The following is a 27502-nucleotide window of genomic DNA, read 5'->3' as shown; positions in this document are numbered from 1 at the left end:
AATGGATCACAATGGCTTCCAACAGCAGAAGCAGCTACGTCTGAATCGCTATGAGCTCGCGACTGAACACGGACAACCAGAGTTAGCAAGCTAGCTCAGCGCACCCTGGCAGACAGACATCCATCCCCGCTAATCGAGAGTTAACATGCTGACCCTCAGCTGTGTCTTCCCTCCTCCCGCCCAACAAGCGAGCCACCCGAACGGTCGATATATAACATTTATATGGACGCTTACTTATCATGTTTGCCACTTCTGCGCTGAGTGTGAGGGTAAACAGCATCAGCTCAGCATCACAGCGCTACTTCCGAATCACAAAGGAAACTTTAACCGGAAAAACCCTCCTCTGCGTGGGACGCGACGGCCCACTTCCTTCACAGCATCGTTCCCACGGTTTTACTTCAGCTCTATAGCCACGAGATATATTACAGGGCGTGTATAATTGAACGCAATAACTTCCTCTATAAAATAGGAGCAATAATTAACTTGAATTGGAAAAGGGGGGAGAGGCGCAGAGAGGAAAACAAACCACTGTCTACTGAGACTTTTCGATGTATGTCTCCACCTACTGTCAAAGTCAGTGTACTGCAAGATGCACCTAGCCGAAATCATCGATATCCATTATCAATCAATCCATTATTGTTACTGATAAACAATTACTTTTACAATGCCCTGATGTCATTTAATTCACACATATCATTATCCAAAAGCAGAAACATGATTGCAGTGTGTAAGTTCAGAGACAAAAATTGTAAGCTTTCATTTTCATGATGATAAAATTGTCCTGTTAAGGTCAGAGGTCAGATGCAAATAAGCACAGGCTCCACAAAATTGGAAGAAAGAAAACTATTAAAAAAAACATATTAGAAGACAAAATATTGAGAGAAAGTTGAAGACATCACTTACACATATTCATATCTGGGTTACTTATCTACTTATTTTCTAGAGAGAGAAAGATTTTTGTGTTGTGTTGATGCAGATGATTTAAATTCAGCTCATATTCAAAAATACTTTATTGATCCCAAAGGGAAATTAAATATAGCTGTAACTCATCTTAATTAGAGATTATTCAAAGAGGTATTGGTGGCTGTGAACAGGAAAAATCTCCTGTAGCAGTCTGTTACAGTGAATCTGAAGAAGCCTCCGACTGAAGACGCTCTGACAATCTCATGAAGAGGATGCTCAGGGTTGTCCATAATTTTCTTGATTTTATGTAAAATCACGAAGGAAGAACAATAAATATAGAAGGGGGCAAAAACAATTGAAACAAGAAAAAAAAGTAATAATAATAATAATAATAATAATCTCTATAGAGTAGTAATTATGTCCGTTCACTAGAAGGTCAGTCTGTCAGATTACAAGTTCCTTTTAAAAAACAACCGGAAAGCAGATGTTAAACATACTTGTCATCAAGCCCCCGCGTCTATATTGAAAACGTTTTTTTGTATTGCTCTGATGTAAAGGAAAAATCACAGACGGTTTCTGATTGGTTAATTTCTGATTAACCAATCAGAAATTATTAACCAATGAGAAATTAAACTGGTTTAAAATGCTGTGTAAGGGAGCTTCTGGGAATTCTCCCACTGGAAAACCTAACTTATACAATACAGGAGGACAGCAAAGGGATTTCATAAGACACAGAAATAACCTCTAGGCATTTTTCACCCCACAGGGCTGAATTTTACAATTACGTAGAGGATGGCATAGTGACGTAGGATGACGTCGTTGTTGTTAGGATGAGACATGATGTATGTTTTTCTGTTCTATTAATTGTTCATGTTATGGGGGGGATGGGGGGCACTTTTCTTTGCATTTCGTATTACTAACAAATTATTTTTAGAAAACCATACATAAGGATAATTTACGTTTATCTAATAGCTTATATATATATATATATATATATATATATATATATATATATATATATATATATATATATATATATATATAAGCTATATACATATAGCTTATATATATATAAGCTAGAATGCTGTAGTTTGATAAGCAATATATTTTTGTGTTTCTTCGCGTTTTCATCCTTTTCACACTTGAGAGACTGATTTACAACTAATATGTGGTCCCGAGAGAAGGAATAAAGGAGGAGTTTGTGAGAGTTTTATTTTAACCATCTCAATATTTCCCAAATTGTAATTTAATTCAGTGCCTGTCATATGAAAAACAATTTTAAGAGTTATAACATTTCAAAACTCCGTTAAACACTGATGATACACCGGCTATGGCGGCCGAGGAGGGTCAGTTTGGTTAAAAGGGTTTGGTCTGTCTGTCAACGCTACGGTAGTGTGCCGCTGCGGAGGTGCGACCATGGCTGAGCCGGAGTCTCTGAGGTGCTCCAGCGTCAGGAACCGTGGAGGCGTCCAGAGAGTCGAAGGGAAACTGCGAGCCAGCGTAGAAAAAGGAGACTACTATGAAGCTCACCAAATGTACAGAACTTTATTTTTTAGGTGAGTATGGCCTCTGTGCTAGCTGCAGTTTGTCAGTTGGCTTCGAGGCCTATCTGTTCCAGATCATTCTGCTGTCAGCCCTTTTTTCACTGCTGTTTACACGCGATTGGTTGGATTTCTTGTTGGACCCGCCTGGAAGTGTTTGTTGTTGAGCCTGATTGGACACTCGATCTTTCCGTTTTCAGCAGGTCTAAGGCTATTGGCTGGTTACCTTTTTAGCATAGCGAGCCTAAGAGGGCTGAGGATAGCAGAGTTGTGTTAGCTAAGCTACTGAGATAAGAACATGAGACAGCTGTTTCTGCGTTTCAGTTGAAATAATGTGGAGAAAACAAAAAAATACAAAGGCAAAACGTTTTTGTTGCCATTACATAAAGGGGGTTTGTTGACGGTGGGTAGTAGTGTTAGCAATTAGCTAGGTTAGGTAGCCACATTCTGTTATAAAGCATGATGTTAGACATGTTTATGCTTAATTTGTTTTCTATACAGATTGCTTTCTTAGCTAATAGTCATATTTAGATACTGAGAGAACTGTATGATTTTATTTAAAAATGTCATATTTCTAGTAGTACTAGTTCTGAAAATATAGTCATGTTGAATACAATTTTTTAAACCCCATTATTAAGAAGCCTAATGTAATTATGACTTGGTGGTTCCTTACTTCATTTGCTTGACCCTTTGCCTAAAAGATGTCTCACGGGACTGTAGATGGGGAAATGGGCTGCATTACAATTTTAGTACTATGTCAGATATTAATATAAAAGAACACAAAAAGCTTAAAATTGAAATGCTGTAACATTATTACTCCTGTCCTCCATCAGGTATATGTCACAGGGAAAACACGCTGAAGCCAGAGAGCTGATGTTCAATGGGGCTCTTCTCTTCTTCAGCTACAACCAGGTACAAAATACACAAGGCTCTAAAATGTGTTTGTGACATGATGCTGCAGCTTACAGATGACTTCCTTTAATTTCTTTTATGTACATATATTTAGCCGACAGTGTATCTGACGCTGTGTGTATGTCATGTAAATTTGCATATGGGTTGCACTGGTGTTTCATCTTTTCCGCTTGTGTTAGTGGACTGCTGCTGCCTGTTTATAGGACCCTTTGTGTGAAAACAGAGTGAAAAAGACTCAGTGGCTTGCTTTTTATTGCTTTCCAGCAAAACAGTGCAGCTGATCTGTCCATGCTGGTGTTGGAGGTTTTGGAGAAGTCCGACACAAAGGTAGAAGATGAAATATTAGGTGAGTTGCAGATTGATCACTCTTACCAAATATTTGATGCGCCGACTAGTGAGATTTATTTTTAGAGCCATCTGCTTTTGGTCTATTTTTTTAGTTGCTCCTTCTTTCATTGTGTGAGTGAGTCATATGATGCATACGCTAGCAAATAATGATAGCTTAAAGGTAAAAAAAAAAAAAAAGTTTAAAATGCAAATTCTTTCAACTGAATTTTAGTTGTCGCTTGCATTCAAATCGGCATTAGAAATGGTTCATTTCTTTAGGTCCATTACCACATTTCCGATTCACAAAATCACATATTAATGTTAAATAATATAAAATTGTAGAAAGTTGTTTCTATTTATCTTTTTTTTTTTTTTTTTTGTAAAATGTCTTCACCGGTGTGTGTGTGAATTGTGGTGCAGAAAACCTGGCCAAGCTGTTCAGCCTGATGGACCCAAACTCTCCAGAGAGAGTTGCGTTTGTTTCCAGAGCTCTGAAATGGTCTACAGGAGGAGCTGGCAAGTTAGGTCACCCCAAATTCCACCAGCTGCTTGCTGTCATCTTATGGAAAGGTAAATGGCTAATTGTCTTAGCTACTGTGAAGAAAACGGGTGACTCAAATATTTGAAGGATGAGAGTTTCTTAATAAAGTCTTCCCTCAGGGTAGAAATGCCGTTTTTAACAGAGATCTTGGAGTGATACCAGCAGCTTCTGGAAGGAAGTTTGCATCTTGTCCATAACCTGCCTCAAGAAGTCAACTTACTAAAGTGCTGTAATTTGCTCCTCCAAATATTAATATAGACTTTGAGCACAAAGATTTAACGCAGGGTTTCCCCCAGACAACCTGCTATGCCCGGTGGTAGGGCCGCTAGGGCAGTCCGGCAGCGGCCACCTTGTTGAGCAGGCATCGTAATTGGAAATAATGGCTTGTGAGGCCAATGGGCAGGTGCAGGGATGGCGCCCAGTTCAATGTGTCGACTATAAACCTAGCTATGAAAGAAAAAACTTCTTTAAAATAAACAAACAAAGCTTAGCCTGGTGGCCCGCCAGGCATATGGTACACTGGGAGAAAACCCCTGGTAGCGTTCTGAAACGGTCTTGAACGTCTTGAGTTCGTGTTGCTCTCTATACTGATGACGATATTGTGTTCCTTTGCCTCGTACGTTTAGAACAAAACTACAGCGAGTCTCGGTATCATTTCCTGCACTCATCTGACGGGGAGGGCTGCGCTCAGATGCTAGTAGAGTATTCATCGTCGCGAGGCTACCGCAGCGAGGTCGACATGTTTGTGGCGCAGGCCGTCCTTCAGTAAGTCACCAGTGACGCCCGCACTGTCAAACAAAGACACGAGGGTTGCTGCTCCGTTTTCATCCCCACGTGTCGGCCTTCCCACTCCAGGTTCCTCTGCCTAAAGAACAAAAACAGCGCTTCCGTGGTGTTCAGCACATACACAGAGAAACACCCGTCCATAGAGAGGGGCCCTCCTTTCGTCCAGCCTCTACTAAACTTTATCTGGTTTCTGCTGCTGGCAGTGGAAGGGTGAGAGCAAGTCTCTTGATACTACTTGTGTTTGTAAGGCTAAATATAGGCTGTGTTTTGGAATGTACTAGAATATTGATGTCCAATAATTAGAGCTGTTTTGTCCTTCAGGGGTAAATTAACAGTTTTCACAGTGTTATGTGAGCAATATCAACCTTCCCTGAAAAGGGATCCCATGTATAATGAGGTGAGTTGTGCTCTTCGTTGTTGATCTGATGTCTCGCATGCTTCAAAAAGTTTTGGTAAAACATTCTGAAACCAGTGAGTATCTCAATTTCTCTTTTTCTGCGGATGTTGCTGTCCTAGTATCTCGACCGAATAGGACAGCTTTTCTTTGGAGTCCCACCCAAACAGTCTCCATCGTACGGAGGTCTGCTGGGTGAGTGCAACACTGTCTGTACTTTCAGTAAACAGTGAGGCTACAGCACGAGAAGCTGATTAGTGGTTTCCATCTGGCAGGGAACCTGCTGAACAGCCTGATGGGTTCCGGCGAAGAAGACGACATTGCCGAAGAAGCCCACGAGGACAGCAGCCCCATAGAACTGGACTGAGCCCACAGACCACGACGAGGAGAACAAACGCATAAGGAGAAAACAAATCAGAAGAGGGAAGACCATTCCGCCTCCCTACTGCCCCTTAGCTAACAGGGTCAGGTCGAGGCGCTGGTCTGCGTTTTCAGAGGCGGGCTGCTTGACAAAAAGTCCCACCATCCCCAAACAGTTCACAGCAAAACCAGAACAATTATCATTCCGCCAAAACATCCCCCGTCGGCTCCCTGTGGACCGAGCGGGCCAAACCGCAACCTCTCCTCCTGTTGAACTGTTGTACGAATACATTTTATCTTTAACCATCTTTTGTTTTTGGTAGTTTGGGACTATTGCTTGCTGTTTTAAGTGTGTATGATGCACAGATAAACTGTCCTCTCCCTGTAACATCCTGCTTCAAGGAGGATGGAATGATCGACGTCTACGCGGGGAGGACGGCGTCACAAGTGCAACAACCCTGCTCAGTGTAAGGGTTTAGTGAGCTCACTACAGATTTCAAAGTGTTTGGTCGGTCAGCCTCGGAGAGCTCCATCAGGAGCCAAGGTCCAGCTGTTGCTGACTTTTTTTTTTTTTTCCAACAAGTGTATTTCGTTATGTCTCTCTTCTGTCAGATGTAAATTAAAACGTACTTATAGCCATTGCTGTGTGTCAGCGTTTCGTCTCTAGTTTCATCGACACGCCAGAGATTATGTTAGAACTTGAATATCTACGGCCTGCATCATTTCATTCACAATCACCGTAAGTTCCTGTTTTTACGAGTCCATCTGCTCAATTTGAGCTTTGGGTCATTTTCAAAACCTTTGGTCAAACCTCAAATCTAAACAGTGTTTGATTCAGACTGTTTAGAGTCAAACAGTGTGAGCAAAATAAAACACTAAAAAGACTTGTTGGTCACAAATGTGTGTTTTTTTTTTTTGAAGGGGGGGGGTTCAGATCAGAATAAGACAGGTGCAAAGTTCTGGGTAAAAGTTCGGAGATTGATCAACTTCACAGCTTTGGGTTGCGTGGCGGCAATTTGCACCGAATGCAGATTGCTATGAAAAGTTGAAATGCAAGTAATTGCAAAGTAAAAAACATTAACTTAATATTATTTGTACTGTATGCTGATCCTGCCATTAGGTGGGCTGAAGTCATAATTTCAATGTCTCAGGGTAAAGGACAGTTATAACTTCCAGAAAAACACACAATGCCGAGAATGTTGCAGTCAAATTTTCTCTTCATTAAGTTGGAAAAAAAAAAATAAGTAAATGGAAGTGGGATGGTTGGTTCAGTTTCTGTGAAAAAAGCCTTACTTTATCTAAAACTCTTGAGTGCCAGGATTATCTTGTTTACCAACTGATTCAGTTGCCACAGGCAACAGGGAGCGCTTGTTGAAGAACAGCAGCAGGCAAGTGTGAATGTTTCTGCACTCTGAGGTGTAAACCTTTGACCACCATCCAGGACAGAGTGACAACTAGAACTGTACTACAATAGGCTGAGGTGAAGGTCATTTATCTGACTGAGGCCTTTTAGACTGAAGGATTTCTACAATGGGCACAGAATTATTCCAGTAAAGGATCCTGAGATCTTCCATGTGTAGGGTTGCTTATTAACCTGTACAGGTCCTGCAAAGGCATAGACAAATGAGCAAACATCCTGGAACTAAATGAACTAAACTGTAAGCAGCAAAGGTAAATAAAATAGAAAGCTTGTGCTGAAACATGTTGAATAACTTTGATTTTAATTTTTAAAAAATAAAAATACTAGAGAAACATTAATTTCAGAACCTATTAACGGTGCCAACCACTGACGACTAAAAATGGACTAATTAGCAGCAGGGCAGTGTAACATGAACACAACACAACTATTACTGCAAATTGCAATGACATTTTACAATCAATCCATTTTCTTCTTATTACCGATATTCCTATCATATTCCTATTATTCGGGGGTTTCAGAATAAACGGAGCCTAATGTAATACTTTGTGGTTGTGACAGCTTTAGCCTGTTTTGGTTTGCTGTAAGTAGAGTTAAAATTCATGTGGTTCAGATTTTTTATTTACATTAGTGAAATAATTTTAATATGCTTCATGAACTATTTTACAGCAGAACATTCAGGTACGGGACTGCAGAGCAAGCCTCTGGATTGTGTCTGACAGGTGGGCCATGTCAGGCCGCTGAGCCTGATGTCTGATGGACTCCAGAGTCCGAATCTGGAGGAAACACAAAAGGGGAAGGAAAGTCATAATAATGTACGTGCATAGCTGCTGTAAAGTCAGGTTTAAGTCAACTTTAACGATTCCAGGCTGTGAACAAAACTTGGAAGCTATTAATTTCCGCGGAGAGCTGCTCGGTTTGTAAAATGCCAACCCACAGAGACTCGCGTCTCGCAGTGTCCGTGCTTGTGGCTCAGGTTCCACAGGTTGATGGACAGCTGACTCAGCTTGTTGTTCCTCAGGTCGCCGTGGGCCAGCAGGACCCCGAAGAGGGAGAAGGCCAGGGCGCTTTGACGCCGCACGCTCTGCTGCGAGGAGGCCAGGGAAAGAATGAGAAAAGATATGTGCAGAGGAAGGAAATGTTTCTGAAATATTACCTTCATAAACTTTAACAGGGCAGTATTGTGATTTCCTGGCATGCAGTGCCATTTTGTAGCACAGTCAAGTAATCGTGTTAACTTCAGTTGTCATAAAAATGCTATATATACCAAATATGACTTCATAATTTAACACTTTGAAATTAGGCCTCTGTCTCTTTAAGAAGCTCCTGCTCTTTCTGAAATTCTGCCTCCAGGAAGTCATCACAACAAGGCTGCTCTATTAACCCTTCAATAATGTTTCCATCAGCATTTCACTGAGAAGTAACTCATATAATGAACTCAAGTGTTTGCTAATTGCTGCTGCTAGTCTGAAGGAGCTGATTAGAGGAGTTTTCATAAAGCTACATGGTTGCCACAGGAGATTAACGGATTTCTCAAACATGCATTAAAGAATCAAGGCAACACCCCAGGTATGTTTTTGATGAGGAAATAACATTATTACACGATGAAAAACTAGAATAATAAAAAAAAAAAAAAAAACAATAATAATTTTACATAATACTGCCCCTTTAAATGAAGAATGTGAGTAGATCAAAGTGGAAGTGAGTGACTCTTGTGCGTTCTGACCTCGTCGCGAGTGAGCGTCTTCAGATGGTCCAAGATTTGTCCGATCAAAGTCTCACACAGCTTGTTGATCTCTGACAAGAACTTTGGGTCTCCTCCATATAACGTCTCATTGGAGTCCACTAGGGAACAGAAGGTAGAGTCTAACCAGAGAACAGCTGATTGTGTGCATCGTGATTTCTGCACATTGCACCAAGGGTTCCATCTCCATCCATGTGTGTGTGTGTGTTTTTACTTTTAGGAATGGAGTAGAGGTACGTTTCCTGACTCATGGCGGCGAGCAGCGGCAGGGCGCTGATGTAAACGCGCACCTTAGCGTCGCTGTTGTCCTCCCAGGTATAATCCTGGACCATGTTGAGCAGCCCGCGGACCAAGTACAGCACGCCATGCTCCGGGTGGTCCTGGAAGCACATGCAAGAGGGGTTTACGCGGCCCTCCTTCTGCAGGATGCTTAAAAATTTCGCTGCGTTGCCAGAAAAACGAGGGCGTTACCGGGACAACCAGCAGCGTGGCCAAGAAGTTGTTGATATAGTCCAGCAGGAAGCTCTCGGAGGAGCGAAGCTTCCCCTCCACGCTGATGGAGCGAGAAACCTCAGGAAGGACGCTGACCGCTGCCTTCAGGAACGCGTCGGCTGGAAGATGGAGACATTTATTTAGAGGCCAAATCTACTCACGCCCCTTCAGCTTCGATGAGGTCAAAATATTTGAAATCGGTAACACTTTATTTGACGGGGTGAACATATGACTGTTCACCTCAGTAAAATGTATCGAAGTCTGTGATTGCAGCATGACAACGTGCAGAAGGTCAAAGGAAGAACAGAAGACGGGGAGAAGTCGAGCTGTAATCCAAAATGGAGGATGTGCTCACCCTGAGAGAGACACTGGTTGGCCAAGGCGACCTGACCGGACAGCAGGTAGAGGTGGAGGCGGCTGAAGATGCTGCTGAGAGACGGGATGGTGATGAAGCAGTAGGCCGCACATGCCTGGAGAGCAGGGGACAGAAACCAGAGACCAATGAGCAAGAAGCCCCCTCTTAAAGGGACAGCCACCCACCCTGAGGTAACCGCACCCGGACAAACGCTGCCGTCTTCCTGGAGTGATTCCCTTTCATCACCATGCGGGTCTCCATGGCCAGCTGGTTCACCGTCTGGACAGAACAAAGGTCACACTCGGCGCGACAAAGTGTCAGTATGTGCCGGGCGAGGATGCGGACGCTTTACTGACGTGGATGAGCTGCACCAGGACCGGCTCCAGGTTGCAGAAGGTGGCTCTGGCCTCCACGCAGAAACTCAGCTGCTGCTCGAAGTCCCGGCCGAAGGAAACCTGAAGAGAAGAGTACGGCAAGAAGGAGAGGACAAGATTACTAGCAGTACGGTGTGAAGTCGTGATAAAGCAGCGCATCAGATATTAGATATCTGAGATTTAGTATCGGCAAAATCTGATACAGAAGACCGGTCTTGAATTGACTTAAAATACTTTTTTTTTTTTTTAAAACACATAACATAAATGTACTGAATTATTAATGTATTTGCTAATGCTGCACCAGTACAGCACAATTAAATACACCAACAGCTTCACAAGCTCAAACATGAAAAAACAACTTTCATCTGTTCAGTCAGTGAAATTAGGAGTAGAACAGCCAACGTAAAATAAATAATAAATAAACTGAAAAAAAATTGGCTAAACTGCAACAGTTTGCAATCCTTTCAAATGATTCAGAAAGTACAATTTGGAATTTTAAATATAGTGTCAAATAAATAATAAAGCATGATGTCGCTCAAAGCACAAAGCATAGAGTTATACTGAATAGATATGATCTTATGGCTCATTGTCACCAATACATGATGTAGGATGTTTTTCAATATCAGGAGCGATGCAGATATTAATGTCAGATTAGTGCATCTCTACAAACCAGCATGATTTGTGTTCAGAGTTTCTCATCCATATCTAAGTTGCTAACCACGATCTTGTGAGGATTTGTGAATCGACTCTTATTAAATAAAACTGAAGTCTCACCATGCGGATGAAGCCGATGATCAGCAGAGCCAAAGATCTTTTCTCATCTTCGAGCGTGAGAGCGCTGCCAGGCAAAAGATAACAGACATTGCTGAGTGACTTCCAAAAGGAACTCTTTGCATTCATCACACAAATATGAATTTAATTGTTGCTTAGTGTTCTTAATCGCCCATGTTTCCCAATGTGCCACCCTTTGCACACTTGGGAACTTGAATGCAAAGGGTGACACATCAGTGTCTTCCATTTGTAAGGTCAGACACTGATGTTGGACGAGAAGGCCTGGCTCTCATTTTCTGTTCTAATTCACCCAAAGTATGTTCTGTTGTGCAGGTCAGTCAATTCCACCCTATTTTTCTCAAAGCACACTAATCGAACTCCATCTCCCAGCATTCATAGTACTGAAAACTACCACTGACATCACTGACGTTCTAAAAATACCCGACTTCTGACAACTTTTTGCCTTAATTGGATGGGCAACACAATACTTGTGGCTATAAGTTAGCTAAGCTTTTCTGTTAATATAGTTAAAACGATATAAACAGTAAAAATAAAAAACAGACCCGTTAAAAGTTTAGAGGGGATGGTAATACGTAACCTACTTAACGGAGTCGTGCATGGTTTTGCAGATGTGCAGCATGGCATTGAGGATGACCGGGTCCCTGGTGAGCTCCAGCTGGTGTCTGCAGGAAACACAACAGATCGGAAAAAATCCATTCACTTTGTCGACTGAAGCAACTAAATTCCTCTTTCCTAGCCAGTTCATCCATTTTTGTTTCTTTGTCTTACTTGATGAAAACCTCCATGATGGATTTGCAGACCTCCACCCTCACGCTGTCCTTCTGGAACATGTCGAGGAACGGCAGGAAGCGCTCCTGATGGACAGAGGATGTAAAAAAAAAAAAAGTCAAACACGATAAGCAGGGAACAGTTTGGATTTGTGTTTCAGACCACTAACCATGGAGAAGAGGACGGAAAAGTCGTGGAAGTAGGTGAGGATCTTCCTGATCACTGACTGCAGCTGCCCGCAGAGCGAGAACACACCGAAGTAATTACAAAGAAGAGAGAGAAATAAGTCAATTGTAGCCGGTTGAGTTATCGTGCTAACCTGAGGGTAGGCCTCCTCAAACGCTCGGTCAGGAGTCATGTGTTTGATGATGTCAGCCAGGACCGTGTTGACCTCTCGTTTCTGTCAGGACGAAACAAACAAAACAAAAAAAAAAGTCAAAACAAAACTAAATTACAAGAAGTAGTACCGAGAATTGTTGAAATAATACGAGAAAAGTCTTTCAGAACTTTCTTCTGGTATGATTTTACTCTCATATGACTATTCTAATACCACTGTTATCGTACGACTTCCTTCTTGTATGACTTCCAGTACAACTTCTTTCTCCAAGGTCTATACTGTTGTTTTTTTTCGTACAACCTTTCTTATACAACTTCATACTCGTGCGACATTATTCTTGTAATGTTATGACTTTATTCTTGTAGTTTTATGCTTTTATCTTAGCTTAGTACAGCCCTGCTGCTCCCTCATAAGAAAAGTAGTGGCCACCATTTTCCAAGCTAGTTTCACTCACAGTAAAGTGTCGGCAGGTGAACTCCACCCAGATCTCAGCGCAGTTCATGTAGTCCTACAAAAACAGACAAAAAAAAAAACAAAAAAAAAAACTAAAATGAGTGAGTTATGATCTGGAACAAGTAACTGGTATAAGTGGATTTTTTTTTTATGTGTAGAAGTTGCAGAACCTGAGGGTTTCGGACTTTGGTGATGACTTTCCAGGCTTCGTTCAGGATGGTCAGCCTCTCAGACTCTGGAGGATCGGCGCAGGCCAGACTGCGACCCAGAGAGCCGTACAGCAGGTGCTGCAGAGACAAAAAACCCTCTGATGCATGAATTATGATCCTTTGTGTCAGAATTTTTTTTCCATTTTTTAAAATTCTTTTCTTAAGGCATAAAAAAGGTAGGAACATTTTTTTGTAAAAATAATTTTTTTAAAATTTTTTTTTTTATGTGATCAATTGTAATTTTGTCCAAATACAAAGTTGTTTTTTGAAAAATACATCAGTAGTATTGTTCCTTAGGGGTTATCTGATGTCACAATATTTTTTTTACTTGCAAGAGTCGTCTACAGTAGAAGGAGGGACCGGGTCGGTTCTCATGCTTTTTTGTCTGTCGGCCATATTGTATTTAACAAAAATAATTTCTTGCATTTGCAGCTGATGGCCAGTAGTTGATGGTATATTTTATGATGCATTAGTGTCCACTTCAGTGGTCTGTGTGCATTTATAACATAAAAATCCACAGGAAGCACAAGAAAATGGCTTTTAGATAGCTGTCCACTGTAGTGACCACTATGCATGAAAGGGTTAAACGGCTTGTTTCAAGATTAAAATGTTTTTTAAAAAAAGAGCTATTTTTAACCATTTTTTGAAGTTTCTAGCCGCTCTAAGATGCATTAAATGAAGAGATTAGAATAGTCCAACCGTTTGTGCCCTCTGACCTTTGGGAAGCCGGACTCGTCGCAGTCTTTGATCATGCCAATGAAATCAGTGGCTCTGGTGGCAACAAACTCCGGTCTGAATGCTCTCATTATTGAGTTGAGAAGCAAGGCACTGTGGGAAAAAAAACAACAACAAAATGTTAGTGAAATAAGTGAGAAACAGCTAAAGTAACTAAACTCTAAATAGACAGTTTTTCCACTGTTTGTATAAATTATTCGCTGCCTTAAACCGTCTCAGTGCTGCCCTCTTTTGGTTTAACCTTAGCAACTGCAGCTGACCACACCCCTCCTTAACGCCCGCGCTTGGCCACGCCCCTCAGGGTCTCTTGGCACCGCCCTCTTTGGATGAAGCTTTTCAAATGTTGCTTCGAGGCGAGTTTATGCTTTTATATGTTTTTTTATATCCCTTTAGGGGGCGCCACAGCAGACCATATCCTGCTAAGAAGGATGGGCGTTAATTAATTATCATTTATCGTGACACATTTCCTTTCATAAGAATTTAGATTTATCGTTATCACAACAAATCTTAATGAATAATGTTTAAATCTCCACAAAACTTAGCTTTACTATCTTCTCCAATGTTTGTTCAATAACAGTAGCTGCGTTTCCATTGATGTTATAATTGTGCAATTTGACATTTCTAACATAAATTCCTGTAGTGGAAAAACGGCAACTTTGAAAAAAATCTCTTTTTGCTAAAGCGTTTTGATGCTGCGGTGAGGTGGATTTATGGCCGTATTAAAATGAGTTAATTTCGCAAAATTGCAATGGAAGCACTTTTTTTTTTACATCACACGAGTCACGTGATCGACAACCGGATGTCGGCTCAAACCATGAAGAAGAAGACAGGAAGTAGTTGGAGGACAATGAAGTGGCATGTTTTTTAATAACTTATCATGTGAACAAACTTATTCACATGTGATTTTAGTTACGTTTATTATCGAATGGAAGCACAAGAATTGTGAAATTGTATTTTTGCTTTTTTTTACATTGGCGGAAAATCGACAAAGTTTTGCGCCTATTTGTAATTAAAGCGCAGCTGCCATCAATACATTTGAAAATAGGATTACATTTTTTACTGTGTGCAGTTTAGTGATACAAACCACACATATGTTTTGGTAGAGCAGACAGTTCTTATTGTTACTTTTACCATTACCACAATAGTGCCACAAAACATCATGATGAAACTCTAAGTCCAACAAGGTCCTGCCCCTCTCTGCTCGGTCTACTTACTTATTTGCCATCATCTTGCATCTCTCCATCATCTCTGTGAGAAGTTGCTGATGTGGAAACAGCGATGGGATAAAAGTTAGACTTTCATTCAGCTGATACCCGTTTGGGTTGAGCCCGGCGGACAGGCGCTTTACCTCCGGAGCTCGGTACGCGACGCACTGCAGGATCCAGTTGATGGCGGGCGAGTAGAGCGTCAGGTACGCCGGCACCTCCACCTTCTGCATGTGCAGCTGCTTCTGGACGCTGTCACCGCTGATCTGCCTGAAGGTGGCGAGCAGGTCAAAGACGTTGGCGTTCAGACTCTCCTTCAGGTGGGGCGCCACCTCCATGCCCACCTGGGGATCCGAAGGGGCGTCAGGTCTGAGCCGCAGGGCGGCCGGGGAAGGAGGCGGGAGGAGAGGGCAACTCACCCTGCAGAGGTAAGCCCTGGCGTAGGCGGCGACCAGAGGGTCTCCCATCCCACGGATCATGGCGGTCAGCCGGGGAAGGGTCTCCTGGATCCCTCTACAAAGACGTGAACCGTGAGTCAGTTCGCGGACGGTTCTCAGAGAGGAAAACGGCGTTGGAGGAGACTTACGACTTGCTGAGGAAACGGTTGCACTTGAGGATAGCAGCTTCCACATATCTGAGGTCAGAGGTTAAAGAGTCAACTTCAGCTTCCAGACGCTGACCAAACACAACCGTTAGGTAAGCCCAGATGTGGACCTTCTGCGCATCCATCCTGAAACCCCACACAGGAACTCTTCCAGCCTGACTCAGAGCTTTGGTTCCAGAACTCAAACAGCTGCTGGTGGATACAGTCGGGGCAGCAGCTCCCTGATGGAGGCGATCTTGAAGAACCAGTTGAGGCATGTCTCCTTCGCCGTGTCGTTCACATCTTCTACTGTGAAGGAGTCTGAAAGAGAGAGAGAGAGAGAATCTGAGAGGGAGAGACTCCCTGACTTTACCTACTGAGGCTCTAGATTTCATTTAGTGCCATCAAAGTCAAGGGTTCTGAATTCAGAGGTATGCCACACTTTTAGGATTCTAATTCATATTGATCCAGAGTATAAACTCCCAGTGAAGTAAACTGAAGGCTTTAATGTGACAGAAATGGAAACATGTCCAGACTTACCTGGCAGAGGTCTGGGGTCTAAACACATGGTCCAGATCCTGTCATACACCAGACGGCCTACAACACACACACACACACACACACATACAATATGATGTAACAGCTCGACAACAGCAGCAGCAGCTGACAGGAAGTGAACGCACCGAAAGTGTCGAGGATGTCGGTGATGAGGACGAACTTGCTGGGGTAGAACTGGATCACAGACGTGTCGGACAGAAGTTTGGAGCACTGGAACGCACCTCACAGGTGAGTGTGTTTGACCCCAAAGAGGAAGGAGGGGTGTGTGTGTGTGTGTGTGTGTGTTGTTACCTGGATGACGATCTTCAGGGCTTTGACCTTCTGGTCGGAGGACCAGGCCTCTTTCAGGGACTGGTTGAGCTCCTCTATGCGGTTGGCGTAATCCTGCTGGGAGAGGTTGAGGAGCTCCCTGTGGGAACCCTGTAACACACACACATACACACCAAGCTGTCACACATCAGCCCGGACCCAGCGCTGATCGTTAACATGTAGTCACTACAAGCGACGCGCCTCCTCCAAATCGTCCAACTCCTCCAGGCGAGTGCGGACTTTCTCTGAAACGGCCGACGATCCTGGATTGGGAGCTTTTCCTGGTGGACAAAACGGATTTATCAGCTGTCCACTGAAACAGGACACCTGTTTACACACTCATTCAAATAAAATGAATAATAAATGTAATAATATGAAAAAAAAAGAAATAGAATAACTAGATCCAAAACAAGTGGTCTTACCTCTGTCAGAGCCCATACAGAGATTCTGTAAAGAGAAACACAGAAACCTTGAGGTTTTAACCCTAAACCGTTGCCGTGGCAGTGTGGGACAAATGTCCAATAAGCTTCTACATGCGATCATGTCTGAAAAAATGTTGGACTCACAATGGACAGTTTTTCAGTGGTGGTGAACCTGGCCAGGATTTCTCCTCGTTTCGTTGACCAGGGCTCAAAGTCGGCTCCGAGCGCCTCTTCCTCCTTCACCCTCCTCTTCCTCCCGAGATCCTGGAAGCACAACATGTCTGTTTAAAAGAAAAGAATTAAAACCTTCGTCCCCTCTCTTAGTGTTTCTCCTGCCGGGTCAGCTGGTGAACTGACCCCCACAGAGCTGCCGTGCGACGTGGCCGCCGACGTCTCGGTGGCGGCAAACATAGACAGGGGGTCCGTCCCGTCCAGCATGGAGCTGAGGGGGTCCATGGGTGCTGAGGAGGAGGAGGAGGAAGATGAGGAGGTGCTGCCTTTGCGAGCTCCACGGCGGGTCTTTGTGTCCGTGACCTGGCGGGAAACAGAGAGGGGTCATTTTGTGAATCGGGTCAGCAGGTTTCACACTGTGGAGGCCGGATAACAGGAGGCAGGTGATACCATGATAGGCTTGAGGGGATGGTAGTCTCCGAACTCGACAGGAAGTCCCTCAGGATGACACCTCTGCAGCTCTGCCTCATAGTTTCGCCCACGAGAGCGCCTGTTGGCACAACAAGCAGGAGATGTGTTCATGAAACCTAACTACAATTCAACACAGCGCTTACTGGATTAGTCCTGCTCTAAACTATCAACTTGAATAATAAATAAATAGATAAATTAATTAATTCATAAATAAAATGTCTACAAGCGTTTTCTACTGATAAGTTAATGGCTGTTATGTTATGGCTTTAGCTTAGTGTAGCAAATAACAGCTAAAAACTGTAGAAAAAAACGGTTAAAAATACACAGCTACAAGTTAAATGCAATATATACGTACTTAAACGTCGCATATTAAAGATACGCGGCTAGTTTAACAGTTCGGTTTTCATAGCTACATGTTTTGAGAATGAGAAAAGATATCTTACCATTGCACCGAAGCCATTTTTTTTATATCACATGACACTTCTGGTCTTCCTGGTTCAGGCTGTAATTTGGTGACGAGGTTTTTGGGTTTTTGTATCTTTAAATTTAGCGCTGATGTTGAACAGATATTATAGGTATAAATTATAGGTTGTTGTTGCTACTTTGTCAGAGCTAAAGGCTCAAAACTTAAATTAAGGCAGCGTGTACTAGAGCTAAGATATGTTTTAAAAAATATTGCACTTGCAAATGTGACTTCATTTCCCATGGTACATTGTGGGCTTCTGATGCTGAGTTCCAGTAACCTCGGAAGCCGGAGCTGCATTCCAGATAGTCGAAAAAGAAGTCGGAATTTCTACATGGCGATGCGCATAGACATTGTTCGCAGTATCTCTTAAGGACATAATTTTAAGTTTTACTTTCCACAAGCAAACGCCAGTTAAAATGTTCAGTTTAGAGTTCCAGGTGGTACATGTAACATTGACTTTAGAAGCACGCTTGTAAAATAAACATGCTTTCACGACTCTTTAATATTGAAAGTTGGCTTTATAAGTCTTAGTGTACTGTAGTCGGAGTCGCTCCCACGTCCCCAGTGGGAATTCCGATTTCGGGGGGGGGGCTTTCCAGGTGAAAGCCGGAATTTCCGAGTTCCGAATAAACCTGAAACGCAGCATTAGTCTCCGCCAGGAAAAAAGATAAAAATAAAGACAGAGGTCTCACTTTAACTAATTTTACACCGATTAATCTCAATATTGCATATCTAAATATTTCATAACGCAGCTGGTGATAGTATTTAGTTTAAAATTTGACTCAAGATCTATCTAATTTTATGTCTCCTCCTTAACACAAGGCAGTTCTACTTTTCGTAAACGTTAGTGAGACATCTGCTTAAAAGACGAACTTCGTCAGTCTTACCGCTTTGTACTGTCGGTCTTTCTGTAGTCAGTGAAATTCCCGTAGGTCACTTGTTTAGTGAAACCATGACTTGACAACAGCTGCATCTCTTACCTACATAGTTCTTCTGAGCAGGTAAGCTCCACCGTTGCTAATCTATATCTTTGAAAGTGCATTATCGTTATCCAGTAGAACTGAACACTTAACAAAGGTGGGATATCAAGATGGTAGCAGGAGGGTAACTAGCCTGCTAATGTAATACAACTGTAACTAATTGGGAGGAATGCCCGTGGTTAACGAGATTATTTCTAAGTCAGGAGGTTAAATGACTTTAACGTGGGTTTTCTGTGGCAGTTTCTGGCTTCATACAACGTTAGACTGCTCAGAACATTTGCTTTATGAATGTGTTATTCTCTTTATGGTGTTACAAAGCGTACCATCGGTCTAAGTTTGTGACTTTGAAGAGTAATATACTGTTTAAATATTGATAGAAATGCATGACGATAAATAATAGAAAGTAGATATTTTCTATGTTTCTATAAATTTACCAAAAATAAAAATATAAAAAGTTATTTTTGCAGGGTCTTCAGTCAGTTGGATTGCGTTTAAACTAGAAAATAATCACAGAAATAACATTAAACAGCTTAATTTCACATTCATCAGTTCGGTTTTGATAACTTCAGAGTCACCTCCCAAACAAATTCCCCAAATCTAATGATGGAAACAAAAAGAGAGAAAGAAAACAAATGACCAAATAGAATAAAAATATTTTGGGATATCCCTAAAAGATGTAGCCCTGGGCTTCTGCCCCTCTAAAGTCTGGCCTGGTTTGCAGAGCTCTGATGGTTAATGTCTTTGTGTGGTGCTAATGTTGAACTCTCCACATTTACCTTTACATTTCTCATCACAACTGTGTAGCAAAACACGCAAATATAAAATAAATATGCATAACTACACAAACAAATGACTGAGAAATCATTTATTTATACCTATAATATTTGTTCAATTAGTTTAGTGGATTAAAACATTTCAGAAGCACTGACCCGAGTCGTTGCCATAGCAGCAGAGATTGTTCTGCTAGTAGAAGTCCAGATTAGGTGGCAAAAGGAGCCAAAATGAGTAAGAGGCTGTTGGTGTCAGATTCGAGAAAAAAAGTCACATATCATCTGCGAATGGATCCCTGTGTGTAAAAAGAAACATTTGAAGAAGTGATAAACATTTGGAGGAGAAGAGAAAGCAAGTTCCAACTCGTGAGCAGTGAAAACTCGGCAGCTTCTTCTTGGGGGGTTTGTTCACAGTGTGGACCATGCAATTTGAGGACAGAAAATGGCCGCCCTCCGTTAGAGGACGGAGTAAAGCTTGTTACGGTGAAACACAGTGAGGTGCTGGTCCGCCTGCCGTCTCAGAGCAGATTGGGGACACCGGTTACCATAGAGATTCTGCTCCGACATGATTCTGTCCCTTCTTCCTGTCAGGTTCCCTACATGAATAATCAGACTCTTTAACACCTTTTTTTCTTCTCAGTCAGCTGAAATCCCATCTGTGCAGACATGTCGCTCTGTATGTCCTCATGTTTATTTCTTTCACTTGTTTACGTCGAAAGCTGTTCCGTCATCATCCATCTCTAAAGGAGAAAGACCCAGAGGTCACTGAAAAGAGAGATAACCTATGACCTCATTTGACCTCATGTTTTCATGCACTTCCATCGTTTTTTAATTGTCTCAACCGACCGAATAACCTGACTTCACTCTCTTCCTGTTGGCGTCCATCACTACTGTACCTTCCATACCTTTGTTTTCACATTTGGACACGTTAGGACCACAGACTTTAGTGGATTTTATTGGGATTTTATGTGAGGAAGCAACACAAAGTGGCAAATAGTTGTGAAGCGGAGAGGCACACGTGAAAGAGTTGACTTATTGTGTTGAATACAAACACACACAAGACTTTTCAGACACTGAATTGTAAAACACTTTGTTGTTCTCCCACTTCCATTGTCTACTGCTTGGTGTTGATATACTGCATAAAACACGCAGGAGTTTTTGGTTGTAACACAACAAACTGTGTGTGAATTTAACGGGCCATTGCATTCCTACGAAATTCCGCTCGATTCTCATCTCCCTGCAGTGTTCTGTATGGAATTTCTCCCATTGAGTTTGATTTCTCAGGCTGAGTTTCAACCAGGCCAGTCAGCGAACAGAAGGCAGCTGTTTTAGAACTGTATTCTGCATATATAAGGTTGTAGTTTGTGGTTCAAATGAATGTTTTCACATCTGATAGTGCGGTAGAATCGGTTCGATTGGGAACCAAAATGGCAACACTGCATTTTCAGTTGGTGAGGTTCTCTTTCACACTGCATTGTGTGAAACAAACCAAACCTTTTGAAAAACCTGCTCCCTCCCCTCATGCCTACGGTGGCACTGCGCCAAGAACCATGGAAATGACACATAAACCTCTGAAGTAGACACTAAATACAACTTCCTTCTTCACAAAATGCAAGCAAAAGTGGGGTGGCGTCAGATTTTAGGTTGTAAGATTTCTCTTTTGTCGTTGGCTAAAAACCACGAGCCATTTCGCCCTCTTGCACCATACGCACAGGTTTGTTTTGGTTATATTAACCCAAAATGTCTTTCCTTGCTTTTGGAGTGGTCTCCGGTCTGCTTGCCTTGGCATTGGCATTTGAACCGCTCCAGAGTTCACATCAATCAAACCGAGACCTAGGTTTGTAAGCGGACCAGAACTTCCCACTCCAAACAAATTAAGAGTTGGATTTAATCGGACTAAACAGGGCTGGTGCAAAGGTGTCACTGCTGTACCACCCACGCAGATTTACGGGGCGCAGCATTTCCATAAGCTCCATCGAGCTGAAGCTTTTCAAACATCACTGCCAAATATTTGCAATTGTGCAAAATCAGATCCAATTGTTTAAAACTTCAAAGGAGTTGAGTCCTCTAGGAAGCAATCGTTTTCCAATAAGTCCAGAACCGCTGCAGTGTAGAACCAGACGCTGGTTTTTCCCAGGCTAAAAGGCTGTTAGTGCTTTTAGGAGGCTCTGTCTCGGTGCCAGTGTAATTTTGTAAGCCCCATCAGAGGGAGCAGTACTCAGCTTGATGAAATGTCGCCTCAGGATCACATAGCCACTTTATGTCCTTTCGGACCCTTTCGTTGTCTTGCAAGCCCCCCATCCCCCCTTACAGGGTTACCACTCTGCATCCTCCCCTCCTAATTTCTTGGAACTTTTAATCAGCGCGGATCTGGCCCAGTCCTGAATTATTCAAAGGACACGTTGGTTTGTGGGGGCTGACAGGTGTCCCTCAGCACTCGATCACTTCAGTTTCCATTAGCTGTGAGTGAAAGGCGCCGTTAGACTCTAGGAAACTGTCCTGCCTCACCGACCGGCCAGTCTTCCTGTTGGCCATCCACCCTCTACCTGAGGAAGACGATGGAGAACTCGGTGGCCGTCTGGCTCCAGCACGACGAGCTCCTGTTTTACGTGGCCTGCGTTTCTCACTGCTGGTCCGTGTGCCTGTGCGTGTGCGTGTGCTTGCAGGGCAGAGTGTTCCGGAGGCGAGCGGCCGGCGGTGGCATGCGTCTGGGCAGCAGCTGGAGGTGGCAGCTCTCCCGAGCCATGCGGCTGGTGCTGCGGCTGGCGCTGCGCTTGCGCCGGCTGTGTCGCCCGCAGGAAGGAGGAGGTGGGGTCGGGGTCAGGTTGTCGGCGGCGTGGAGGTACGGCAAGCTGCTGCTTCGCTCCCTTTACTACAACAGCCTCACCAACTCGGACACGCTGCTGGACTGCGCGTTCGAGCCGGTCTACTGGATCGTGGACAACGTCACCCGCTGGTTTGGAGTGGTGAGCTCTCCGTTCCAACCGACTAGCCCCGACTCTGCTCTGGTTTCACTTCAACGTCTCTCTTTTCCCCGTATCCCTCCAGGTGTTTGTGTGCCTGGTGGTCCTGCTGACGTCCTCTGTGGTGATCATCATCTACCTGTTTGTCTTACCGACCATCTTCTCCTCGTACCCCGCTCACTGGATCGCCTGGCATCTCTGCTGCGGCCACTGGCTGCTCATCCTGGTGGTCTTCCACTACTACAAGGCCACCACCACCTCCCCCGGACACCCATCCAAGGTACTACGTCCACCATAAAGTACCGTACCTCGCAAGGTCTCAGTAATCATTTGGCAAATAATGACATGTTTAATGTAAAGATGAAACTTTTAATGCAAATTTTAATGCAACTTTGCATTAAAAGTGTCATTATTTACCAAATGACTCTTCATAGGAAGTGTCTTATTTTGTCATGTCATAAGATTCCCTTTCAAATAAATTGTTACCGAAATAACTTTTGTTTTGCAGACAACATTAGAGACCAAACTAAACTGACCTCTTTAATGTCCGTCGTCCTGATTCATAACTTTTTCAAGAGCAATTTAGTTTGCAGAGACTTCACAATCCATTTTATTTATGATTTTGGTTGCGTTTGATTTGAACTCCTTTTTATTTCTTGTCAGTTTGTTTTATTTTGGATATTTCAAACATCTTCCAGTTAAATGAAGTATTCTTTACAAAGAATAATACAAAGAGACGGCAAACTTACATCGTGATGCCATTGTCAATATATTACTTGAAAATATATTGCGACAAACAATATTCATGTTTATCGCAATAATTTGTGGGACAATTTATCGTCTGCCGTAATTAGTTACGGTGACATTCCCGCTCTTTCCGAGGAATCGCGGACCGTTATCGTCTCAGTAAAGTCTTTTCCTTGTCCGCGTGTTTCAGGACAAACGCGACGTTCCGTCTGTTTCCATCTGCAAGAAATGCATCACCCCCAAACCGCCGAGGACGCACCACTGCAGCATCTGCAGCCTGTAAGCTGCCGTCTCTCCTCCCGGGCGCCGAGCCGGTTCAGCCCGTCTTTATGTCACAGAGCTGTTTCTGTTGTGTTGCAGGTGCATCCTGAAGATGGACCATCACTGTCGTATCCTTTCAGCCCGTAGAACATGTGAAACGACGCCACGTGAATACGTTGGGAGCGCTCCGGGCTCTCTGGACCTACTGTAAGCGTTTGACCTGAACACCTTCCCAGCCTGGCTGAACAACTGCGTCGGCCACCTGAACCATCGCTACTTCTTCTCCTTCTGCCTCTACATGACCCTGGGTTGCGTCTACTGCAGCGTCAGCAGCAGGAACCTGTTTCTGGACGCCTACAGCGCCATAGAGGTGAGTTCTGTTGAGGTTCAGAGTGCTTTACCTCCATTTACTGACCTGAATCCAGAGATCCACTTAGTTTGATCTCCAAAGCATTTTTTGGCCCTTTAGGATCGACAAAGTATGATTGATGACTCTATTCAAACTTAAAGGGGCAGTATTGCCACATAGTGCCATTTTATAGCACAGCCACACAACTATGTTACCTTAAAGTGTTGTGAAAATGTTACATATATCAAATATGACTTAAAAGAAATTTGCCATTGTAATTTAGTGCCTTGAAATTGGGCCGCTGTCTCTTTAAAAACTCCTGCTCTTTCTGAAACTCCGCCTACAGGAAGTCATCACAACATGGCTACTACATTAACCCCTTTAACAACATTTCTACCAACGTTGAACTGAGAAGTAGCTTCTATGATGAGGTGTACAGTTCCACCAGGTGTTTGCTGATTGTTGCTGGCTAGTCTGAAGGAGCTGGAGTGGAAGAGTGGGCAGGGTAGAGCTGCTCTGAGAGGTGGAAGCTCTAAAGTTTGGAATCTGCAGCTCAGAGGAGGAGCTTCGTCCTCGAAGGCGGAGCTAGGTCCACCCAGGCGTTTTGCACAGTTGAATGGTTGCCATGGGGATTAAAGGATTTCTCAAACATGCATGAGAGAATCGGCAAGTCAGGCTGTTTGAAAGATCAGTGATCAGTCATAAAACTGCAATCAGTGCAACCTTTGTTCTCTTTTTTTTTTTTTAAAGCTTGATACTTTAAAATCTAAACATAAATTTCCAGTCATGATTCTTCAATAAAAAAACTTGATAACCTTTTTTTTAGGGGCTTTGTGGCTCTAGTCAAACGTGTCAGGGAGCTGAAGGCTCTGGATAATAAACGTTGATGACCTTTGCCCCGAGGTGTGGCCTATTTTAATCAAGGAGCTTTAATGAGATGTTTGGAGCGACAGCATCTGTGAGGTGGAAGTCAGAAGGCAGAATCTGATCTCAGATGGAGGGCAGAGATAGAAACAGGACACCTGGAAATGATCCTGTTCTCACATCTACGTCTGATTAAGGATCTGAAAAGCTGAGAAGTAAACAACGATGGCCATGTGATTAAGGTCTGGAAGATATGCAGCGCTGCACAAAAAAAAAAAAAAAAAAGGCTTAATCATATGTGATCATTTAGTTTTATTCATCTGTTCTTGTCCAGGTTTTCACGAACAAAATAAACGTTTTTAGTTGTACCTTCACTGCACCTTCATAAAGTTCTAGATCTAGAACTTAAAGGGCCGTGGTATCCGAAACTGGCAAATTTAAACAAGTCATTTGCCACCAAATTTATTCACAGTGCAAAAATTAGTTTGTTACTTTGGTTGTTCTTTGGGTTTTTTTTTTTTTAGCTTTACCTGAAATAATAAACTAAACCACATTTTTATGAAATCTATAAAACCTTAAAGAGCCAAAACATAGAAGCTTCTGGATTGAAGACTGTTGCTGTTGTGTTCATTTTATTTATAAAGCACTTTAAAAACATTAACTGCAACAAAGTGCTGCGCAGTATTCATAAAACACAGATAAAACAATATGACTGGCTAACAGCAGAGATGATATTCCATAATAACGTGCCCTGGATGACATCATCAGTTGTTGCTAAGCGATGCTAATCTGCCTCATTTGCTTTTGCTGCTCCTCTTTAAATCTGTCATTTTAACTCCGGGCTTTGGGGTCGTACTTCGGGTGTTATTTGAGCTTTTGAGACGCTAATCAGCTCCTGCCAGTTGGAAAAACAATACCGTGTTGCCACGGTTACGCACCATACTATTTGTTGGAAAGATAAAGAGTTAGAAAACCAGAGGGAATAATTGTCTAAACATGAAACAAATGAACAAAAGTCTTAAAAAGGAACAAATCAGAGCTAGCATAACAGATCTGGAATCTAAGCGGCGCCGTGTTGGCCGTCAGTCTGAAGTACTTCCTGTCTGTTTTTAGACTTCCTTTCAGACTCCGCCTCCAGATCTGAGCCCCAGAGAGAGCGTTGGCCATAAGTGCATCATCTTCCTCTGGGTCCTGACCAGGTGAGCCGGCGCTCTGCACAGAACCTGGACCACTTCCTGCAGCTAGTTGGCAGTTTCGTAACGGCTCTCCTGTTCCGCTCTGACCCGTTGGTTCTGCAGTTCGGTGGCGGTGGCGCTGGGCGGACTGACCCTGTGGCACGCCAAGCTGATCAGCAGAGGAGAGACCAGCGTGGAGCGCCACATCAACCGCAAGGAGGCCAGACGGCTGCAGGGCAACGGCAAGGTGCCATCAGCCATGAATTGAATTGAATTGAATATTAATTTGTTCTTCATAAAACTTTTTTTTCCTTCGATTGCTTCAATAGACATGATTTTTCAAAAAAACAATGGCTGCTGTTCTAACGATTCCTCTTCTCCCTGTCAGGTGTTCAGAAACCCGTACCATCATGGCCGCCTGAACAACTGGAAGTTGTTCTTTGGAGTGGAAACAAGGAGGTGAGACCAAGAGCCACAAAACATCTTCATATGTTGGTTTGATTATTCTGAACGCATCAATGGAAACACCTGGAGAAGGCTGAGGAACAAGAGAGGAAGGGTGGAGGGAAGGAAGAAAGTCAGGGATAAAGGAAGAAAATAAAGGAAGGACAGAATGGATCAAGGAAGGAAGGCAGAGATGGAGGAAGAGAGAAGGAAGGAAGAGAGGAGTCAAGAAAGTTATGGATCCAGGAAGGAAATAAAGGAAGAAAGAAAGTGATCAAAAAAGGGAGGCAAGAATTGAAGGAAGGAAGAAAGTTAGGGTTCCAGGAAGGAAGGAATCGAGGAAGGAATAAATCCAAGTAAGACTCAAGGTTTTGGTTTTAATTTAAGAGTTTAACTCTGACAGTATCTGTTTCAATATAAATTTAAAGAGCAAATTAATTAATTGTGATTTATTTTTCAAAATGTCAAACTGAACGGTAAATTCCCTCCATAATTTTAGGCCTTTGTGGATCAAGGATTTATATTGGTTCAGAACTTTTAAAAAGTGCCAAAATGTTTTGAGTTCAAGCAAATCAAATTCCCAACACAGCTGATTGTCTAATCACGGCTGCCCCTCACACTGCCTGTTCTAAAACCTTCATCATAGTTAGCATTTCCTGCTCATTTCTAATAAAACTGATATTGTTTTTCTTATCTGAATATTTCTGAGTCATCTCTGTTGAAACGATGAGACTTTTTCCCCTCCCCCCAGCCACTGGCTGACCCGGGTCCTGCTGCCCTCCAGCCATCCGCCCGGCGGGGACGGCCTCTTGTGGGACCGGCCCTCCACCAGCAGCGATGGCCCCATGGCCATCTGACCTCTCTGCTCCCCTCACATCCAAAGCAACAAGAAGAGAGCAGAGGAGGAGCTGTGCTCTGATGCATTCTGGGAACTGAAATGTTTTGGTTGCTGCAGATCCGAGTCATTTTGATGATTTTTTTTTTTTTTACAACTTTACATGTTACATTTTGAGGGGGGGGATTACTTTCAGCACTACTGACTTGATGTGTCCTGGTGCCAAAGAAAGGAAAACATGATGAACTCCCTTCCTTTCCTTCCAGCTTTTTTTTTTCTTTTCAAATCGAGTCTTTTTTGCTCCTTTGGTTTTGTAAACGAGGCAGTTTGTATTAGCAAATGATGCACTGTGAAATATTCCCATTGAGACTTTTTCATTTCAATTTTCTATTTGAATGTTTGTGACAAGAGATTCTGATGTAATCAGTAACCAATAGGAGCTGTGCTCCACTTCCTGTTCTTTCTTTTTTAAAAAAAATAAATAAATAA

At 42.9% G+C, this 27502-nt stretch overlaps 4 protein-coding genes across 8 annotated transcripts in view; 2 read left to right on the top strand and 2 right to left on the bottom strand.

Moving 5' to 3' along the window:
• mrtfab (myocardin related transcription factor Ab) overlaps positions 1–502 on the bottom strand; it is a 53045-nt gene extending 52543 nt beyond the window's left edge. Inside the window, exon 1 of one of the 3 annotated variants that reach the window (XM_028029348.1) lies at positions 235–502. The gene's annotated coding sequence lies outside the window, so the exon portion shown is untranslated. The remainder of the gene's footprint in view (positions 1–234) is intronic. The other 2 variants (XM_028029350.1, XM_028029351.1) reach the window with 2 other exon arrangements.
• A 1737-nt stretch (positions 503–2239) lies between these two features.
• get4 (guided entry of tail-anchored proteins factor 4) lies at positions 2240–6649 on the top strand. The gene is made up of 9 exons (XM_028029362.1): positions 2240–2459; positions 3278–3356; positions 3621–3702; positions 4104–4253; positions 4851–4989; positions 5080–5220; positions 5332–5407; positions 5527–5599; positions 5680–6649. The coding sequence occupies exons 1-9, from the start codon at positions 2320–2322 to the stop codon at positions 5769–5771; spliced, it is 972 nt and encodes a 323-aa protein (XP_027885163.1). The 5' UTR covers positions 2240–2319; the 3' UTR covers positions 5772–6649.
• An 804-nt stretch (positions 6650–7453) lies between these two features.
• vps35l (VPS35 endosomal protein sorting factor like) lies at positions 7454–17733 on the bottom strand. 3 transcript variants are annotated; one of them, XM_028029358.1, is made up of 31 exons: positions 17603–17619; positions 17139–17238; positions 16875–17051; positions 16662–16781; positions 16518–16542; positions 16297–16376; positions 16078–16206; positions 15912–15996; positions 15769–15825; positions 15453–15549; positions 15232–15279; positions 15065–15158; positions 14789–14989; positions 14655–14701; positions 13422–13533; positions 12667–12783; positions 12498–12551; positions 12026–12106; positions 11876–11938; positions 11707–11792; positions 11520–11600; positions 10921–10984; positions 10129–10227; positions 9974–10051; positions 9773–9887; positions 9397–9536; positions 9140–9305; positions 8908–9026; positions 8119–8268; positions 7855–7957; positions 7454–7734 (listed from the first exon to the last, which is right to left on the bottom strand). In XM_028029358.1, the coding sequence occupies exons 1-30, from the start codon at positions 17617–17619 to the stop codon at positions 7859–7861; spliced, it is 2901 nt and encodes a 966-aa protein (XP_027885159.1). In that variant the 3' UTR covers positions 7454–7734; positions 7855–7858. The 3 variants fall into 3 exon arrangements, with proteins under 3 accessions (XP_027885159.1, XP_027885160.1, XP_027885158.1); XM_028029359.1 differs by having other exon boundaries at positions 7454–7957; positions 8119–8265; positions 17603–17733; XM_028029357.1 differs by having other exon boundaries at positions 7454–7957.
• A 764-nt stretch (positions 17734–18497) lies between these two features.
• zdhhc16b (zDHHC palmitoyltransferase 16b) lies at positions 18498–27483 on the top strand. Its single transcript, XM_028029360.1, has 10 exons — positions 18498–18626; positions 22042–22341; positions 22424–22618; positions 23276–23364; positions 23446–23474; positions 23583–23716; positions 25673–25758; positions 25858–25981; positions 26123–26193; positions 26930–27483. The coding sequence occupies exons 2-10, from the start codon at positions 22078–22080 to the stop codon at positions 27033–27035; spliced, it is 1098 nt and encodes a 365-aa protein (XP_027885161.1). The 5' UTR covers positions 18498–18626; positions 22042–22077; the 3' UTR covers positions 27036–27483.
• The last annotated feature ends 19 nt before the right edge of the window (positions 27484–27502 follow it).

Source organism: Xiphophorus couchianus, chromosome 10, assembly GCF_001444195.1.
Source record: "Xiphophorus couchianus chromosome 10, X_couchianus-1.0, whole genome shotgun sequence".
Lineage (NCBI taxonomy): Eukaryota > Metazoa > Chordata > Actinopteri > Cyprinodontiformes > Poeciliidae > Xiphophorus > Xiphophorus couchianus.
Note: the sequence above shows the minus strand (reverse complement) of the source record. Positions and strands in the feature narration are given on the sequence as shown.